This window comes from Eulemur rufifrons, chromosome 27 (genome assembly GCF_041146395.1).
Source record: "Eulemur rufifrons isolate Redbay chromosome 27, OSU_ERuf_1, whole genome shotgun sequence".
Taxonomy (NCBI): Eukaryota; Metazoa; Chordata; class Mammalia; order Primates; family Lemuridae; genus Eulemur; species Eulemur rufifrons.
This window is the reverse complement of record NC_091009.1, coordinates 15,773,491-15,793,864: the sequence shown is the minus strand read 5'-3', so window position 1 is coordinate 15,793,864 and position 20,374 is coordinate 15,773,491. Positions and strand designations below refer to the sequence as shown.

At 42.1% G+C, this 20,374-nt stretch overlaps 2 protein-coding genes across 2 annotated transcripts in view; both read left to right on the top strand.

Moving 5' to 3' along the window:
- The first annotated feature begins 1,558 nt into the window (after nucleotides 1-1,558).
- Nucleotides 1,559-2,341, top strand: LOC138375695 (transmembrane epididymal protein 1-like). Its single transcript, XM_069459492.1, has one exon. The coding sequence runs from the start codon at nucleotides 1,559-1,561 to the stop codon at nucleotides 2,339-2,341; it is 783 nt and encodes a 260-aa protein (XP_069315593.1).
- A 5,196-nt stretch (nucleotides 2,342-7,537) lies between these two features.
- RGSL1 (regulator of G protein signaling like 1) overlaps nucleotides 7,538-20,374 on the top strand; it is a 47,700-nt gene continuing 34,863 nt past the window's right edge. The window contains exons 1-6 of the mRNA XM_069459519.1: nucleotides 7,538-7,550; nucleotides 9,884-9,966; nucleotides 12,251-12,325; nucleotides 13,776-13,905; nucleotides 18,423-18,527; nucleotides 19,871-20,032. Coding sequence (XP_069315620.1) covers nucleotides 7,538-7,550; nucleotides 9,884-9,966; nucleotides 12,251-12,325; nucleotides 13,776-13,905; nucleotides 18,423-18,527; nucleotides 19,871-20,032 — 568 coding nt within the window. The remainder of the gene's footprint in view (nucleotides 7,551-9,883; nucleotides 9,967-12,250; nucleotides 12,326-13,775; nucleotides 13,906-18,422; nucleotides 18,528-19,870; nucleotides 20,033-20,374) is intronic.

Genomic DNA, 20,374 nt, shown 5'->3' with positions numbered 1-20,374 from the left:
TCCCACAATAACTAACTACTCCCATAATATGATTATATAAAATCATCTGAAAAACAGTATGACAATCCAACAAGATGATTAATGTGAAGGTCAACACAAAATTTGAGTTCCTTATATCAATAATAATTATAAAATAAAATGGTAGATCCATTCATAAGCAGCAACAAAAGACAATTTACTAACAAACAATACAAAATGGAAATCTGTACGATCTATATGAGAAAGTTAGAGACATTTCCTGTACTCAGTTGGCTGGCATAACCATTACCTTCTAATGGTTATTTTGTGAGAGAAAATATTTGGCGGCAAATTCACACTAAGTTACTAGCTTAATGGGCTCTCTTTCTCATCAGTACTTACATTTTACTCAGTGCTTCTGAAAATTTAGGTGCTCCTGGTGGTGTCTTACATGCAGGACACATTACCTGCCTAGGAATTACCTGGAAGTGTTTATTGAAATGTTTCTTGCAACCACTATTCCAAGAGATTTTGAATTGGTATTTCTGGGTAAAACCTGTTCACCTTCATTTTAACTTGGAAGAACCCTGCTATACCCCACAGGAAGCAATCTCAGTTATCTCTGGAGATCAGCAGAAGAGAGATTCTTAGGAGTGAAAATTTTTCCGGCAATCCTCAAATTATATCAGAATAATTGAGCACTTGGTTTGTTTACCTGTGCTTCTTAAGACTATTTATATCTACGGGAATACATTTGTACCTAGTGTTTATACAAGGTCCTATATGAGGAATCTTAAGGGATAAACCCTGCATTGTATGTTCTCCATGCTTTCTCTGGGTTCTTCCTTATGTTCTGTGAATTTGGAAGGTGCTATGATCAGAATGTTTATGTCTCCCAAAAATCATGTTGAAATCTTAACCCCCAAGATTATGGGATTAGGAGAAGGGACCTTTTGGGAGGTGATTAGGTCATGAGGGGAGTGTCCCCCTAAATGGGATTAGTGCCCTTATAAAAGAGGCCCCAGAGGGCTGCCTTGCCCCTTCCACCACATGAGGACACAGCAAGAAGGCACCATTTATGAGAAAGTGAACCCTCACCAGACACTGATTCTGCTGAAACCCTGATCTTGGACTTCTCAGCCTCCAGAACTATGAGAAATACATTTATATTGTTTATAAGCCACAAGTATATGGTATTTTGTTATAGCATCTGACAGACTAAGACAGGAGGGAAGTAAAGAAGGTAGCAGTAGGGTCAAGGACAGTGAGAGGGCAGGAGGGCCTCTAGCACAGTCTCTGAATGGCAGATGCCCAGGCGTTGTGCTGGAGAATATGCTTATTTCATCGTTTGTCAAAGGTTAGCTGGTTATCAATGAACCAGAGCAGAAGACCAGAACGGAAACCATGACACCCACCCTACCATAAGTTTGGGCTTCCTCCAAAACCATTTCCCTTCTGTATGCGGATCAGTGGGCTGAACAGAGGATATAAGTAGGCTTCAAGAGGCTCCTTCCACACTCTAGAACCTGAAGTGGCTCTAAGTTAATGGCCATTCCTGAGCTTTTTGCTTCTGCCTTTGGTCAGACCTACTTTCACTTCCATGGGAGGTTTTGAGGGCCATCTGTACCCAGGGCTGTCTCTCTTCTTCTATGGACTTTACCAAGCACGACTGGTCTCCAGGGCCTTGATATGCAATGCCCCTGTCCAGTACCCACCACGCCATCCCTGGAACAAAGGAAGATGGGCACGGCTACGGCAAATATACTATGTGGGGTTGCTGAAGATACTGAGCGCCTGCATTTTAGTAGCCCAAGAGTTGCATAGCATTCCTACACAGTTTGTACTTATCAGCAAGATATATCATCAGAGAAACTTTGTGTACCGCAAACAGTGGCAGCATCTCACTTTCTACATGACCATCTTCCTGAGTGGATGTGTAGACGTGGTGAGCCAGAACCTGCTGCCCCAGAGGTGTGCTGCTCTGGAGCAAAGTGTCCAAGTCCTGGGCATGTTTATCTTTCTGCCACTGATGGTGTCTCACATGCAGGACACAGAAGGAGTGGAGCTGCGGTCTCACATGCTGCTCACCCAGGCTATGTTCCTGCTGATGCTGGTGGTGATCGCAGAGCTGTGGGCTCCCAACATGCCATTGGTCTGGATAATGAAGGCCTTTTTGTATATGATCACAGGCTCTTGGCTGATACAGACAGGCTTTATGCTGTACAAACCCATCTCTGGCTATAAATGGATGGATGATGATGAAAATGACATTGCGTTTGTCACCACCTTCTTCTGCTGGCATGTGGTCTTCAATGCTATTTTAATGGTCTGGATCTACAGCTTCTCCTTTTTGTGGTATTGTTACATTTTTGTTAATGCCTGAACCAAGATGTGCCCCCAAATGGTTCCCTATTGCCTGCACCCTCTAGGATATCTGGATCAGAAGTTGTGGGAGGTGGAGCTGTCAGAGAAGACAATAGAGTGTCCTTCCTTCAGAGATGTCTCCGCAAGGCACCAGACCCTGCTGGGATGGGCACACCCCTATCCCTTTCTGGCTTCTCTCAGTCTCACCTGCTGAGCAGTGTGCAGAGGAAAGGCGAGTGAAACAAGAGAGGAGTGTACCTATGACCTTCACTCGCGGCTCCCCACCTATTGCCCTCCCTCCCCCCACCTCAACTCCAGCAACTGAGATCTGCTTGCCCTGGACCTCTCTGCCTCCCTCCCTCCCTCCCCTCCCATGAGAACGTTAAAATAAATTCAGTATATCCTGGCTTTGGGCTGTTTATAAATATCCCTCACCCACCACATACAGTGAGGACCACCAGCCATATTTAGTACATAATAATTTATCCATCATAATAACCACCTCCTTATCCTTTGTTGTTCTGGATCTCATCAATGCTCATACTAAATCCAGACTGTCATTTTGAATAGGCAGAACTCATAGAACTGTTCTTGATTTTTTTTCCTTTGATTACTTTGTGATTTATTAAACAGAAAGTCCGATCCTTAAAGGCAACTTCCTCTGCAGGGTTTATGGAACAGGGCGACGCCCTGCACGTAGTGAGTGTTCCGAGGGCTTGTCTGGTTCCAGAGTTTCTTTGGCCATGTCTCCCTGAATGTAGCGGCTGTCACATTCTTCTTCTGACACATCTGAATTGATTTCCAAGTAGTAGACTCACCCGGACTCACTCCTTTCTGGTTTTCATGTGTAATAAAATTCAATGGCTTGTTTATTCCGTGTACTTTTCTTTTTGAATCCTCACAACTCTTCTATCAGTGAGGTTCTAAAACTCAAAAGGATTAAGAAAGTAGCTTAAGGTAGCCAGACATTCAGCACTGTCACATAATGCTATAGCGGGGTGTGACAGGGGGCTTAGGGACTTGCAGCGAGTGTTGCGCCCCTTTTGCTTCTTCCCTACCTTCCCCAGGATGTGAAGAATCTGGCAAGCTTACCTCACTCCTGATCGAGACTAAAACATCAAGTTAGGATAGAGTGGGGCGGGGGCAGGGATTCTAGAGGGTCATCGTCCTTCTGTTTTCCTTTTTTCTTCTAGTTCCTAGGAGAACTAAAGGTAGCCTTTGGTTTGGGCTCTACTCTTCCTTGTTAATTTTCTTATGCAAAAGTTAAAGTACAGCAGCAGTGGGTTGTCGCCTGGTTACCAAGGACCGTCACCCTCAGCCTTTAGGGGCTGGTGAGCATTCAGAGTTATCGTGTGGGGCGGGAGGGTGGTGCTTCCCTGTGTCATTTAGCAGGGGCTCAGCCACGTCTCAGAATGTGGGATGGCGCGGAGTGCGGGATTCTCAGCGTGTGAGCAGAAGGCAGATTCCACGGGAGGCTTCCACCCTGCGTCAGGGGGATGGTCGGGCAACACTGCTTCCTACTGGAGATCAACGGGTGTCCCCAGTGTGAAAATAAAACATGCCTCAGGCAGAGTTCAGCTTCCATGCTTCTCCTGGGTCCTGGGGACCAGTGGAGCCGTGCAGTGTCCTGTTTGCCACCTCTGGGTTCCATCCCCTTGTTTCTCACTCACGACCTTGGATATCTTTCCAGGCCTTGGCCCAACCTTACAGCTCCTCCAGCTCAGGGAACCCCCGTAGCACCCTGGAGGGATGGAGTGGGAGGAAATCTGCTCTTCTGCTACACCCTTTCCTGTTGCTATGGTAACACTCTGTTTTCTATTTCACTCAGACCTCCTCTTCTTGATAGTAAGAGCATATTTTGGATTTTTAACCTAAAAATTGACTTTTTTTGTTTTTGTTTTGCTATTATAATCTGACCTCATCTTGATGCAGTATCTTTGATGAAATAGAGGAAACGTCCTCTGTGAGGGTTGAAAAGCAAAGCCCAGATATTAGTATTTCAAGATATTATCTCGACAAAGATGAAGATTGAAGAGATAATAAAACTACTTGTTAGCCCTTAGACCTGTCCTGTTTTGATGTTTTGAGCACTTTTGAAACCCTGTTAAATCTTGGTAAACTCATCTCTTATAGCAAATTAATGCCTCCAAATATTATTGCATCTCACAACACCTGTCTTCTAGGTAAAAGAATACATGTCAGCAGGGGCCTACCATGCCACAAAGAATTGCAGCCAAGCCTGATGCAATGGTGGAAAGGCGTGCCTACTGCGTGGATGATGAGGGCCTTTCTCTACTCCTCCCGTCACAGTAGGCATGAGCACTCTGACAGTAATCCTAATCTCTTTGGAAAGTAAAGCTAACTGAAGATAGGTTTGGGGAAAAACAAAACGTCCAAATGACAGAATAGAGTTTTGGGGAGAAAAGTGTAATCTTCACCACCGTCCACCAGAGGGCACCATCTCACAGGAGCCTGGAAAGGGTTCTTACTCCCAGTTTGGTATTGAAGGACCAATTTAGGAGGGATGGAGAGGAGAGCAGGAAAGATACACAAGCAAGTATTGTCCAGGCATCCAGTAAAATTCATGTAGGTCTCTTTCCTGTTAAACTTAGATGTGTGGACGTGAATAAGCACAGAATTCAATCGATATAGAAATATGTGTGTATGGATTGCTTTTGTTACTGCTTGAGTCAAAGTTATAATATTCTGAAATAATAATAAAACAGTAAATATTGGCTCTTTAAAAAAAAATGTGCATCTCCAAAAACTCTTGGTCACTCTGTCTCTGACCACTCTTCCTTCCTAAGTGGGGTGAAAAATCACTGTGTCTTGAAGGGACTGTTTCCCACTGTGGACACCAGAGGGGGCCAGACAGTCCCTCTCCTGGCCCTGGCAGGAAGGAGATGGACACCTGTCCTAGACTCAGCAATCAGAACGTTCATCTTGGAGAAGTGACTCAAAAGCTCAGGAGCAACGGAGGTTATGCATGGTGGTTCTCGTGACAACAAATAATAGTGGTGGTGCCAGCAGTAGTGGCACAGTGGAGACAACCACAATTGCTGAGAAAATATGTCGTAGTTGAAAATTGGCTTTGATCTCAATGGGAAAACCAAAGTAGGAGTGGTTATCATAATAGGCACCTATGCCAGTGTGGATATCAGAATGATTCAACCCACAGATTCTTTGTGGTGGTCATTGACCATGGGATCTCTTGGAAAAAAATGTTGTGGGCAGCCCGATAAGACTCTACTGGAGAAGGTAAGCTCCGTGATGGCAGGGATTTTTGACCATTTTATTCAATGATGCGTCCCAAACATCTAGAACAGTTTGTGTCACATAGAAGTGCTCAATAAGTATTTATTGAGTAAATGACTTAATAGGAGCCTAAAATGAGCCATCATTGTAAAGAATAAGGCCCCTCCTCCAATTTCCAGCCCTGAGTCAGACCTACAATCTCTTAAATAAAAAGAAAGCATTTAGCCTTTTAGGAAGAATCTTGAAATATTTTTGCAAGTATTTACAGTGAATGTTCTTCCTAATCTTTGCCAAAGACCTGCCGTCATTTCCAGGGTAACTCTGCGTTGGAGTAAAGGAGATGCCCAGAGCTTTGGAAAATCAATTGCATGCTGGATCCCATCTAACATGAACCCAATAAATATCAGGGCTGAGATGCAAGCTCAGGTCTAATTTAAAAACTGATACTTTCTATATTCGCCTGATGATAATAATTATCTGAGGCCCTTGTAAAATATAGAGACATCTGAGCTTCAACACAGCCTTTCTAAATCAGATTTGCCAGGGGAAGGTATTGGTAATTTATTTTTTAACAAGAAGTCCAGGTGATTCTTATTGTCACACAAGTTTGGGAGACATCTGGTAGCCTTTCTTTTTGGAAACTAGAAGGTCATGAAAGGGTTAGGGAACCAACCATTATGCACTTCCACCCTCTAGCCAGTGACACTGGCTTTTCATCCTTACCATTCTTAGAGTGACTCCCTTTTAGCTGTTAATGGCTCCAATAGGCAGCCTTTCTGAGCTGTGGGGAAGATAGTGGGGCAGTAATTAGGACTAGAGAGTAGCTGCACACAGTTTGATTGAAGACAGTCTGAAAGCAGACTGTCTTAAGAAAGGTGGGTATATATCACTACCGTATATGCCATTATTTTAAAAAGAGACCACAACTCTATTTCTTTTGCTGAGGTTGTGATAGCCCTTTTCCAAAGAGAGGTGATAATCCAAGGAATAATATGACATTATTGAACTGTCCAGAGCTTTACCTTGAACTCTCTTAAGACGTGTATGTTACACTAACTAATGAATGTATTTGATAATAGATTGAAGAAATACGGTAAGCTACAAATTCATCTTGGGATACATAAAACATCAAGAAGTAAAGAATCCCTCCTCACTAAAGTCACTCTAAAATACAGTATTTAGTTTTTACATATACTAGAAAAACCATAACACTTTTTCAAATGTGATACTTTATTGGCAGTTCCAACTTTCTCTTTCTTTCCCTGGGACAACAAGGTTTTTTTAGACATTATGTAAGCTTCCCAACAATCCCATGACTTTCAAATTCTTGAAACCCTCTCTTGGGTGTGACACTGAAGAACTCTTTTCTTAGTGATTCTTGGCTAAATTATTAAGGGTTACAGGGCTGTTGGTCTTTCACCTTAATATTCACTCCCTACCAGAAAAGGACAAAAGAAACGAAGAATTGTTTAATGAGAAAACTAAGTGCCTGATAATCCTTCAGAGAAAGGGGGTCCAGGCCTTTTGCAGGTTGATGTCTTACCTGGACAGAATATCCAGGAGATATTGCTTATTAAAATTACATCGAATGTAATAGTTTGCAAGACCTTCGGGACGTGAGTTTAGAAATGCACAAGTTACTCTAGGGTGGGAGAGGATGGAGCCATGAAGAGATCCTGGGCACAGTTATAAAGAACCAGTCAATGCACATGAACTATTATGGACTAAAGGCTTAATTATAGGAAGAATCTAGTACGTTCAAGGGGATCCAGTAGATCAGATAAATATAAATACTTAGCTTCAGATTAAGATCTACACTAAAGATAAGTAGGCCATTGCTGGAAAGAATCTAGAACCCCTTAGAGGCAGTGTCATTATGTGTCCACAGTGGGCAGGGTTCTGTTGACTGGGGGCTAATTCTGCTCCTAACCAATTCCTGGGTCAGGAAGAGCATGGCAACATGAGCAACGCTGGTGAGTCTCTGGGAGTGATGTCTTCAAGGCTTTGAGTCCCTCAAATAAGGCAAACCACTCACCTTCCCAATCGGGAATAGGTCTGAGTCATTCAGGGGCACCACATGGGACTTTCCTATTATTTGTGCCCTTAGTTTTCCATCTGTCTCTCCTTCTTCCCCTTCCTCCTACCTTCTGCCACCAGATCTTTAAGGATACGACAGGACTTTATTCATAAGACAATTAAGGCAAGAGGGAGGAAGTACAATGTAGGTCGAGCAATCATGTGCCTTACCTCCTCCAGGGAAAAAAAGGCTGGTGTGGGATTTGGGATTATCCAGTGACTTCTCTTGTTGCCAAGTCAATATTATTATGGTGTGGAGTGAATGCTGAAAGCCTTCCTGGATTATTAGGAAGTATGACAGTAGAACAGGTAAGAGTGGAAAAATAGAAACAGAGAAGTAGGATGGGGCAGGGGAGGATGTGTAGAGCCTTGTTCCTACACGTCCTTAAGACTGTCTGGCCAATGGCAAGCCCTATCGCCGTCAAGCCCCTTGTCACCGGCAGTGTGTGCAGCTATGGAAAACACTCACTTGGGAAATTCCTCCCAAATCCCACTTTTTTGTACTCAGATGGTCTCAGTGATGTACTTATTCAACAAATCCATGTTAGACTCTATGAATGACAACCAATCAAACAAAAGCCCAAAAGATTGAAGATCATCTCTTGAAAGAATAATTCATTCAACATTTACAGAACTTAGATATTGTGCAAACACTTTTAGAGCCTAGGGGAAGAAAGATGATAAAACAAAGTCCCTCCTCTCACAAAGCTCAGTCTGGTGAGGAAGACAGGTATATCAATGGATGAAAGCAGTTTGACTTTTTTTTTTTATTTCAAAGTATTATGGGGTATAAATAACTTTGGTTACATGAATATCTTTTATGATGCTTGAGTCATGGTTATAAGAGTGCCTGTCACTCAGATATTGTTCATTGTACCCGTTAGGTAGGTTTTCATCCATCCTCTTCTCCCCCTCTGCACTGGTAGATTTACACCGAGTTTGACTTCCCTCTATGCACATGTGTGCTCATTGGTTAGTTCCAATTTAGTAGAGAGTACATGTGGTGTTTGTTTTTCCATTCTTTAGATACTTCACTTAGGATACTGGTCTCCAGTTCCATCCAAATTGCCACAAAAGGCATTAATTTTTATGGCTGAGTAGTAGTCCATGGTATACATGTACCACATTTTATTAATCCACTCATGTATTGATGGGCACTTGGGTTGATTCCACATCTTTGCAACTGTGAATTGTTCTGCTATAAACATTCAGGTGCAGGTGTCTTTTTTTTTTTTTTTTCCCAGAAATTTGACTTGTTAATTGTAATAATGGATGAGATACTTGATGGTGCAGGGGGGTAGTGATAAATTCTACCATTGTGGTAGATTCTACCGTTACAGCCTGACAAGAACTTTCTTTTGCTATCCAGTGTCACAGAGGGCAGGCACTGACACCAGCCCTGTTACTCACAATAGTGTTTGATTGTCTTGTGTTTCTATTTCTATTTCTAGTATATGAAGCCAATAATCACCTGGTGTCATCAGGAAAAGTGATGGAGGTGATTGCTTAGGTTTTTTTATGTTATCATAACTGTACTTTAGTGACAGTGAGTGGCACTTACTGTCATTATCAGACGCTTAACTAGACAGAGAGGCCTAGTGTATAATATTTAGACCCATTTTACAGTCTTTCATTATGAACTTCGGATATGATGGAGAAATGTTGGGCCATTGATAAAATAATTCGCTTATTATTCACCAGTTGAATATTGTGCTCTAAAGAGCATAGTGAATTAGAGTCAACTTGAAGGAGTTCCCTAGTTCACCTGGGATCTCTATGCTTGACTTTATGACATTCAACATTTATTTCCTTGGATTAACTCGGGCAGCACAATGATCAATGAGAGGATCATTGTGGTGATCATTGTGAGAGGCAGCACAATGAGAGAGGAAATAAATACATTGCATGACTAAATCAACATTTAAGAAAGCTCTTGTCAGGATGTAATGCTGGGCACAAACTAACAAGTTGAAGTTTGACTGGAATAAATGTAAATTCCTGCCTTTGCTTTCTGAAAAGTAACTGCAAACCGAAACCGTCCCTCCACTCCCCAGTGTGAGGAAAAATTGTCTCCTATGAAAACGATCCCTGGTGCCAAAAGGTTGGGGACAGCTGTCCTAAAGGGTGTCATAATGCTGAGCTTAGGCGACGTGAAATGATCTGTTCAATGGCTGCATTTTCTCAACCCGTATGCAGTCCTGGTTCATGTTTCTTTCTTCTCTCCACATAGAGATAATTGGTTCTACTAATCTTATAATTCTGCTAGAGGATGAAATCTTTGCCGATTTTTTCAACACATTTCTTTCTCTTCCGGTAAGCATTCTTAGACTTAAACCCAAATATTTCATTAACAGCCGAAAAGAGACTCTCACTGAGCTGGGTGCCTGTTTTTAATTTTAGTTTTTGTTATTTTGTTTTTTCCTAAATTTCTACTCAAATCAAAAACCTTCAATTTGAGCAAATAAATATGAACCAGAACCACCTGTAAATCTCCAGAAGCTTCCTGTTGTTGATGTAATCAAGCCCTAAATCCCAGCCTCCTTAGTTGCCTCTGCCCATCCAAAGTTATTTCCCATCACACCCTCTGCTGACGCCCAGTGCTCTAGTGACAGTAGCTCTATCCTCACTGAGTACACCTGGTGTTCCCCCACCTCTGAACCTCTCCTTGGGCTATTTTTTTTCTGCCTGGAATGCCTGTCTCATAGTTCCACTACCAAAGTCTTAACCATTCTTCAAATATCTGCTTAAATTCTGCTCTCCATAAGGAATTCTTAGGTCCTCACAACTGGAACCTCCTGATTGGATTTCTCCCTCCCTCTATGCCCCGTGGCCCTTTGCAACTGTCTCATGTTATGTGCATGTGTGTGTGTGCATGTGTCTCCCCCAGTGGATTTTGAGATTATGAATTCCTGCAGGACAAGAACTGAGGATTATTTATTCTAGTCTACTCCCTTTACCAGGTAGTTTAGCACTTAGCAATTGTTGAGTTGTTGACTGGAACAAAAACTATGTATTTCCTCAATCTATGCAACTAAAAAAACTCTCAAACATCAAAATATTGACTAGATATTTGTCTAGTCTTAGACTAATATCTAAACCCAGACTTCTCCTGCATCATTTCTGGTTTAAATCTTTGGTAACATTTTAATGCTGGAGGCGTATAAACTGAGGCTTATCTCAATGCACACTCCCATGGGATGTCACCTATTAAAAGGTGAAATTTCAGATAAGTGGGAAAAAGACACTCTACGTTATCCCACAAATAGTTATTGGGTGGTTATTATGTGGCGGCCTCTGGGCTTACTATTAGAGACACACATAGTAATGATATCATCTTTGTCCTCAAGGAATTTCCAGCCTAATGTGAGAGAATGATGTTTAAGGTATGAGTGACATGATAGAACTTTCTAGGAGGCAGTGGAAATACAGTACACAGGAGGGAGAGGCCACCCCTACCTGGAAGAGCCAGGAAAGGCTTACACAAGCCAAGTCTTGAAAGAGAAGTAGGTATTTGACAATTAGCTGGGGGAAGAAGGTGAGGAGGAAAGGGTGGATAAAGAAGTAGGAGGAAAAGACTAGGGAGTGAGTAGCAAGAGATGCAAAAGCCTGACAGACAGACAGAACAAAGAAAGAAAATGCACCAAGGGATACAATCCTATGACACTTTGGGGGAATCTGTAGGTAACCAGTAAAGCTGAAGAAAAAGTTGTAAGAATAAGACCAAGTAAGAGATAAGTAGCACAGGTGAGCTGAGTTAAGGCCCAGCGATCAGGCAGGCCATGCTCAGGAGTTTAGATATCACCCTGGAGGTGACAGAGATCCATTGAAGGGTTTGCAGTAAAGGAGGAGGAACACAGAATGACTGAAGTTTGGGGCTGTTAGTCTTGAGGTGGGGAGAGGGTCAGACTGACATGATGTGCTCAGAGCTCAGCTAGGAGTTGGAGCTTCAGACCCTCTGGTTTTCCACCAACACTTCTGGGTCACTTTGAAGACATTTTGGTGCCTAGGGTGAGACTGCTTAAGCTCAGATATCTATAAACAGAGAAGTACTTTCCCATCAGCTTCAAAGCTGGTTGCCTTGGTGACAGTCCTTCTTCATGACAAAGAGTACAGTAGCCTAGAATTACCTATTAGTTTTAGACTCTCTTAGTGCCTCCATATGTAATTTGTACCCCTAATCCTCACATCTTCAGTCTTATTTTCTCCAGTGCAAGAGGTTAGGTACATCCAGTGCTATTTCTCATTAGGAAAAGGTTTTATACCTTTGCTTCCACTCTCTAAGTCCACGGAGAAAGTGAATAATGGAATATACAAAGTAAGCGTGTTCCATTATCATGGGCTTTGGCCTTTGCCCACAAGCAAGATAGCTCCCAGATCAGGGCAGGCTGGAGCCAGAAGATAAACAAATTTTGCAGTTCAGTCCATTTAGGGTGTTTTTGTTCAGGGAAAGTTGATACAGTAGAATAAATTTAAGAATTAATGTCCCTTGAAGTAGGAAAGCAGTGGAACCTCTCTTTTCCTGTGGCTGCAATGGACTGTGCCATATAAATGAAGAGAAGCTCTACCCCCTTGGCTGTTTCCTAGCTTTCTTTTGCAGGTTTTTGGTCAAACACCATTTTACACTGTTGAAAATTCACAATGGAGCTTGTGGCCAGAAATACCTTATGACTTGGTGAGTAAAATTCTTGAGTGGTGAGGGTTTGGGGTGGAGGAAGAAGGAGCTGTATTTGAAATATGAATTGGGAGGAGAAGGAGAGGAAGTCCAGAGAGTGACTATGGAAGAAACTCTAAAGCGAATGAATAGAACAACTGGCATCAAGCCAATTAGACATTTCTTTTTTTTTTTTTTTTTGAGACAGAGTCTCACTCTGTTGCCCAGGCTAGAGTGAGTGCTGTGGCGTCAGCCTAGCTCACAGCAACCTCAAACTCCTGAGCTCAAGGGATCCTCCTGTCTCAGCCTCCCGAGTAGCTGGGACTACAGGCATGCACCACCATGCCCAGCTAATTTTTTCTATATATATTTTTAGCTGTCCATATAATTTCTTTCTATTTTTAGTAGAGATGGGGTCTCGCTCTTGCTCAGGCTGGTTTCAAACTCCTGAGCTCAAACGATCTGCCCACCTCGGCCTCCCAGAGTGCTAGGATTACAGGCGTGAGCCACCGCGCCCGGCCCAATTAGACATTTCTTTCTTCTTTTTTTTGTTTTTTTTTTTTGTATGCTTTTGCCTCTTGGGCAAGCAATTGCTGGGGAATTCTTTCCTGTATATTCCAGTCCATGTAGTTAGCAAATGGGATTCATCTCTCACGTCCGCCATGATTGTTGGCTAATAGCTGCTTGGAGTGCTGTCCTGAGAAGAACCTTGAGGGTACATCGAAGCAAGAAAGAGTCTGGGAATTGATTGGCAATGTTTGCCATGGGAGTGGGATAGGAAGTGGCAGCCCAGGGGCCACATAGTTATTATCAGATATGCATTATCAGATATAGATCCAGGTAAGATGCCCCCCTGCGGTTTCTAATGACTGCTGCACCATTCTCCTGGAGGAGAAAAAGGATTGGGAGAGCTGAGATGACACACCTTACTCTGACTCTTGTATTTGGTCTCCCTAGGATAACCCTGAAACTTAAAAATTTTTAATTTGTTTCTCCCTTCTCTGGTGGCTTGATCCCTCAAGGATCCATCTAATATTCTAAATCATGTGAATCTTTGTGTGTTTTTGTACATATCATGCAACTGACACGGGTTAGGGGCTTGTTGGAAATTATGACAGGGTGTACAGAGAAGCAACTTGAAGAGTGTTATGACCTGACGCCACAGACCCTAATCTCTTCTGCTTCTCTTCTCTCAAGCAGGACTTACATTTTTTCTTTAACAACTTCACCCAGGAATAAGGAAGAATTTTTTGATGGAAGATCAAGCTTTTTATTTCCTAATAATCAATTGGTTTCTTTGGGAGCCTCAGACGGAGTCTCTGCTCCTCTTAGATATTTTAACCCACACACCTCTCCTTCTGGCCAGATACTGCAATGTGAAATGATTTATTGCCCCTTACTAAGCTTTTGTTTCTTAGCAGTTCAGTTCCATTTATCTTTTCCGTTTTTATTTTTATTTTTTTAACTCTAGGTTGCCAAGTACAAAGGATTATTGACCTGGTTGGAAAAATACCGGTTACCTTTCTTCTGTAAAACAAACTTGTGTTTCCATTATATTCTCTGTCAGGAGCTTATCAGTTTCATTAAGTCCCCAGAAGGAGGTAAGCATTGGGTGGTGCTCATGTGTGCGTGTGTGCATGTGTGTTGTATAGAAATATGGGAAGCCACACTTCATAATGATGTTATGCCTGTCAGTCCTATAGTAAGGTGAAAATACTGGCTACATTTGTAGATATGCAGGTGGCCGAACCCGTGTTGTGGCAATAGGTGAAATGAGAAAGGAATTTAAATGTTTTACTACAAGAAATTAACTAAACACAAAAGAAGACAGTAATGCTGGTAATGAAGAACTAACAACCTATAAGGTGTGTGGAAAAAAAATAGCAAAATGACATAAATCTCTTCTTATTAGTAATTACTTTTAATGTAAATGGATTAAACTGTTCAATCAAAAGACAGAATTTGGCAGAATCAATTTAAAAACAAGATCCAATTATATCTTGTCTACAAGAGGCTCACTTTATATCCAAACACACAAATTAATTGAAAGTGGATAGATGGGCCGGGCGCGGTGGCTCACGTCTGTAATCCTAGCACTCTGGGAGGCCGAGGTGGGCGGATCGTTTGAGCTCAGGAGTTCGAGACCAGCCTGAGCAAGAGCGAGACCCCATCTCTACTAAAAATAGAAAGAAATTATATGGACAGCTAAAAATATATATAGAAAAAATTAGCCAGGTATGGTGGTGCATGCCTGTAGTCCCAGCTACTCGGGAGGCTGAGACAGGAGGATCCCTTGAGCTCAGGAGTTTGAGGTTGCTGTGAGCTAGGCTTTTGCCACGGCACTCACTCTAGCCTGGGCAACAGAGTGAGACTCTGTCTCAAAAAAAAAAAAAAAAAAAAGAAAGTGGATGGATGGAAAAAGATAGTCCATGCAACAGTAACCAAAAGAGAACAGGGATGCTTATAATAATACCAGACAAAATAGACTTTAAATTTTAAATAGTTTATAAGAGACAAAAAGAAACATTATATATTAGTGCAAGATTTGACACAGCAAGAAGACATAAGAATTATAAACATTTGCACAACTGATGACAGGCCATCAAAATATATGAAGCCAAAACCTACAGAACTGAGGGAAAAAATAGTTCTACAATAATAATTGGAGACTTCAATACCCCACTCTTAATAATGAATAGAATGATAAGAAAGAAGATAAGTAAGGAAATAGAGGACTTAATACAATAAACCAACTATATCTAAAAGATACATACAGAGCACTCTACCTATCAACAGCAGCATTCACATTCTTCTCAAGTACACATGGGACATTTTCCAGCATACGCTATGTTAGGCCATAAATGAAATCTCAATAGATTTTAAAATATATCATACAGAGTATCTTTTCTGAGCACAATAGGATGAAGTTATAAATAAATAACAGAAGGAAAATGGAAAATTTCAAAAAATTGTGGAAACTAAAGAACACAATCTTTTGCAACAAATAGATCAAAGAAGAAATCACAAGGGAAATTAAAAAATATTTAGAGATGAATGAAAATGAAAACACAACATACCAAAACTAATAGGATACAGTGAAAGTAGCTCTAAAGGAAAAATTTATAGCCATAAATGCTTACATTAAAAAAAGAAACATCTCAAATAAACAACATAACTGTATAACATTAGGAATTAGAAAAAAGAGAACAAACTAAACTCAAAGCTATCAGCAGGAAAGAAATGAAAACAAATATCAATGAAATAAAGAATAGAGAAGCAATAGAGAAAATCAATGAAACCAAAAGTTGGTTCTTTGAAAAGATCAACGTAATAAGCAAAACTTTAGCTAGATGGACTAAGAAAAAAAGAGAGAAAACAGTATTACCAAAAAGACTACATATTATTAAAATAAAAATGAAAGGGGGGACTGGGTGCAGTGGCTCACGCCTGTAATCCTAGCACTCTGGGAGGCTGGGGCAGGAGGATCACTTGAGGTCAGGAGTTCGAGATCAGCCTGAGCAAGAGTGAGACCCTGTCTCTACTAAAAATAAAAAAATTAGCCGGGCATGGTGGTGCATGCCTGTAGTTACAGCTACTCAGGGGGCTGAGGCAGAAGGATCGCTTGAACCCAGGAGTTTGAGGTTGCAGTGAGCTATCATGATGCCACTGCACTCTAGCTGGCGTGACAGTGAGACTCTGTCTCAAAAAAAAAAAAAATCACATCCACATGCGAAAGAATGAAATTGGACTTTTAGATAACACCATACACAAAAATTTACTCAAAATAGATCAAAGGCTTAAGTTTAAGACCTAAAACTATAAAACACATAAGATAACCTAGGGCAAAATCTTCACTACATTGGATTTGGCAGTGATATCTTGGCCATGACATCAAAGACAGAGGTAACAAAAAAAATTGGACTTCACAAAAATTTTTAAAATTTGTGCATCAAAAGATAGTATCAACTGTAAAAAGACAACCCGCAGAATGGAAGAAATATTTTAAAATCATATCTGATAAAGGATTGACATTCAGAATATATGGAGAACTCCTAAAACTCAACAACATAAAACAAACAACATGATTCAAAAAATGGGGAAAGGGCTTGAATAGATATTTCTAAAAAGAAGATATACAAATGGCCAGTAGCATATGAAGAGATGCTCAACATTGCTAATCATTAGGGAAGTGCAAATCAAAACTAAAATGAGATACCACCACACACCCATTAAGATGTGTACTATCAAAAAACAAAATAACAAGCGTTGGTGAGGATGTCAAGCACTTGGAACCCTTTTTCACTGTTGGTGGAACTGTGAATAGTACAGCCACTGTGGAAAACACCATACCATTTTCTTAAAAATTAGAAATAGAATTACTATATGATCCAGCAATTCAGCTTTTGGGTATATACTCAAAAGAATCGAAAGCAGAGTCTCAAAGAGGTATCTGAGCAACCATGATCATGGTAGCATTATTCACAATAGCTAAAATGTGGATGCAGCCCAGGTGTCCATCAGCATATGAATGGATAAGCAAAATGTGGTGCAGACGTATAATGGAATATTATTCAGCCTTAAAAAGGAAATTATGACAAATGCTACAACACGAATGAAACTTGAGGACATTGTGCTAAGTGAAATAAGCCAGTCACAAAAAGACAAACACTGTATGGTTCCTCTTATATGAAGTACTTAGAATCATGGTAGAGAAAGGAAGTGGAATGTTGGTTGCCTGAGGCTGGGAAGAGAGGAGAGTGGGGAGTTATTGTTTAATGGGTATAGAGTTTCAGTTTTGCCAGATGAAAAGAATTTTGGACATGGATGGTCATGATGGTGTACAACATTATTAACGTATTTATTGCCACTGAACTGTACACATAAAAATAACTAAGATGGTAAATTTTATGTTATGTGTATTTTACCACAACAAAAAATATTGGGGAAAAATGCAATTCAGGTCATGTCACTTTCTGCCCCGCTCCTCCTGCCCCTCCCCATGCACCGCCAGTGGCTCCCATTTCAGTGAGAAATCCAACACTCTTACAGTGACCTTCAAGTTCCCAGGGACCTGGGCTCGTTTCCCTGACCTCATCTCCGCCACCCCACCCTATTCACACTATTTCAGCCACACTGGCCTCCTTGCAGTTCCCCAAACATGCTGGACACATTTCCACTTCACAGCTTTGAGTGGCTTTTTCCTCTACCTGGAATGCTCTTCCTCTACGTGTGCATGTGGCTCCCTCTCTCACATCCCCAAATCTTTGTACAAATCTCACCTCGTCCATGAAGGCTGCTCTGATGACCCTATTTAATACTATATCCTACCCCCTCATCCAATCCTTGCCCCCAGCATTCCCAATTTCCTTCACCCAGCTCTACTTTTTCTTTTTGCTGTAGTGCTCATAACCTTCAACCTTCCTAGACAATGTAATTATTTATTAGGCTTATGTTTATTGTCTGTCTCCTTCTCAAGAACATAAGCTCCTTGAGGGCAGGGATTTTTGTTCTGTTTGCTGATGTATCCCAAGCACCTAGAATGGTACATGGAACTTAGCAGGCATGTACTTAATATTTACTGAAAGAATGAATGGATAAAAAATTTCCATCTAGGGTTGGATTAGTAACTTTTAGCTCGCTAGCCAAAGGAAATTAACATGTTCCACCCCAAACAAAGTTAAGATTCAGGAGCATTTGTGGAATAAAACGTTGTAACAAATCACCTGCTATACTCAACTATCCTCCTTTAAAATATGTGTGTATATGTGTATATATACATGTGTGTATATATATATGTATGTAAAGTTGGATTAAAATGCACACTAAAGGCAAAATCACTATCACGTGGGGATGGTAGAATGGATGGGGCTTTGGCTGGAAGGTGTTTTGAGCTGCCGATTGTGTGCATGCCCCTCTCGTGTCACTGGACATCTGTCAGGAGGTGGTCTGCAGAGTGTCTAGCTTTGAAAGCGCCACGTGATGGGACCCGCTTCAAGGAGCTGGCCGCCATTTATCCCCACCCACACCGAGCACGTGGGGGCCTGGCTGCATGCGAGGCTGCGAGAGTGGTCGGGGGAAGAGATCGTTTTCTCTGTCTCACTGCGCGCTTTCCCTGCAGCCAAGATGATGCGATGGAAAAAGGCAGACGAGTGGCTCCTCCAGAAGTGCGTTGGCGGGGTCAGGGGCATGTGGCGCTTCTGCTCCTACCTCAAGGGCAGTGCAGGTGGGTCGTTGGGGTTGCTCCTGGGGACTTTGCAAGTTCTTAACAGTTTCCAGGTGGCCCTGGAGCCCCAATTGGCAGGTATGTGTGTCTGTGGTGAATATTTTAATGTTTCTTTCTTTTTTTTTTTTGAGGGAGAGTCCTGCTCTGTCACCCTGGCTAGAGTGCCATGGCGTCAGCCTAGCTCACAGCAACCTCAAACTTCTGGGCTCAAGCGATCCTCCTGCCTCAGCCTCCCCCAGTAGCTGGGACTACAGGCATGCGTCACCATGCCCGGCTAATTTTTTCTGTATATTTTTAGTTGTCCTTATAATTTCTTTCTATTTTTAGTAGAGACGGGGTCTCGCTCTTGCTCAGGCTGGTCTGAACTCCTGACCTTGAGCGATCCTCCCGCCTCGGCCTCCCAGAGTGCTAGGATTACAGGCGTGAGCCACCGCGCCCGGCCCTTTAATGTTTAATATGTTTGTATAAAAATCTGAAAACAGATCCATAGCGTAGGTTAAGGTAAAAGCAATCAAAGCCCCTTTCATTCATTCATTCGTCTAACGACTGTTGAGCACCACTAGGTGGCAGCCACTGTGCGGGTAGGTTGGGATGCAAAGGTGAACAGTAGCCATAAGTCCCTGCTTCAAGTAGCTGTGACTATGTTGGGGAGGTGGATGAGGAACAAGTAAATAAACCCCTGTAGCAAAAGTGTTGGGAACCTGGGGAACCACTGCTTCCTGTTCTGTTGGGTCCAGTAGTTGCTGGGTGCCGGGAGGCTGGCGACTGGCACTGGCTGACACTCCAGCCCAACAATCCTAAGTTTCGTCTAGGGACAAGCCCTAGTTTTAAGGGTGAAATCCTTGGTCTCCAGGAAGCAGGTAGGGGAGAACTGGACAAACTGTATCTTTCACTTTGCCACTCAGAGTTTGGCCCTGGCAAAATTGTGAAAAAGGGAATTGTAGTCTTTGGCATCTTTTGGCTCAAGGATCCTTCTGCAGGCTGCTCTGGGTCTATGATCTAGAAAATGTTCTTTTTCCTCAGATACTTTTCTGGACAAAATTCAAATGTCTCATGATCCATCCTCAGTTTAGCAGTTTTCCCTAAAGTGAGAGTGTATATAACAACAGTAACAAAAAGTCACAAAGGATCCCTATGCATTAAGTTCCTTCTCCCCATGCCTCCCAGCCTCCCCCACATTAGAACTTTTCTGGAGATGATGCCTTAACCCAAAGAAGTGACTAATGGTGATATCTGATACAATAAAACGGCTTGGTGGAGGATATCAGCTAATTCACCCAGCTGCAACCATTAAAGGGGCAAGATTAGGGTGCAGCTCTGTGCCTACCCTGTCTGATCTGCAGGTGAAGAGTTGGTGGATTTCTGGATCCTTGCCGAGAAGATCCTGAGCATAGACGAGATGGACCTGGAAGTGAGAGACTACTACCTGTCCCTCCTTCTCGTGCTGAAGGCCACCCATCTGCAGGAGGGTTCCAGGGTGGTCACTCTCTGCAACATGAACATCAGTAAGAATTATAAAACATATTTGAAGTGAAATCCTTGGGCATAAAACAAAAAAATCAATCCAGCATCTAGTAACCCTCAGTTTCTTGCTTTTCAGACTGCCACTCTCTCCATCTTCAACATATCAGAGATGCCAATGGGAACCTCAACCCTTAACCAGGGGAGGGTTCAAAGAGATCAGTTGTCCTCAGGCTGTTACTTGCCTCTTCCTGAGATATTACCTGCCAGTGAAGTTTGGCGGGAAGGAGGGAAAAGGAAATGAGACAGAGTGATTGAAAAGCAACTGTATCTTCTGAACCTGCATAGCTCTGTCATTTTATTTTTTAAATGGGATTCTCTAGAAT

Coding starts and splice junctions, on each gene's coding strand:
- LOC138375695 (XM_069459492.1), top strand. CDS start 1,559: ATGGGAGGTTTTGAGGGCCATCTGTACCCAGGGCTGTCTCTCTTCTTC.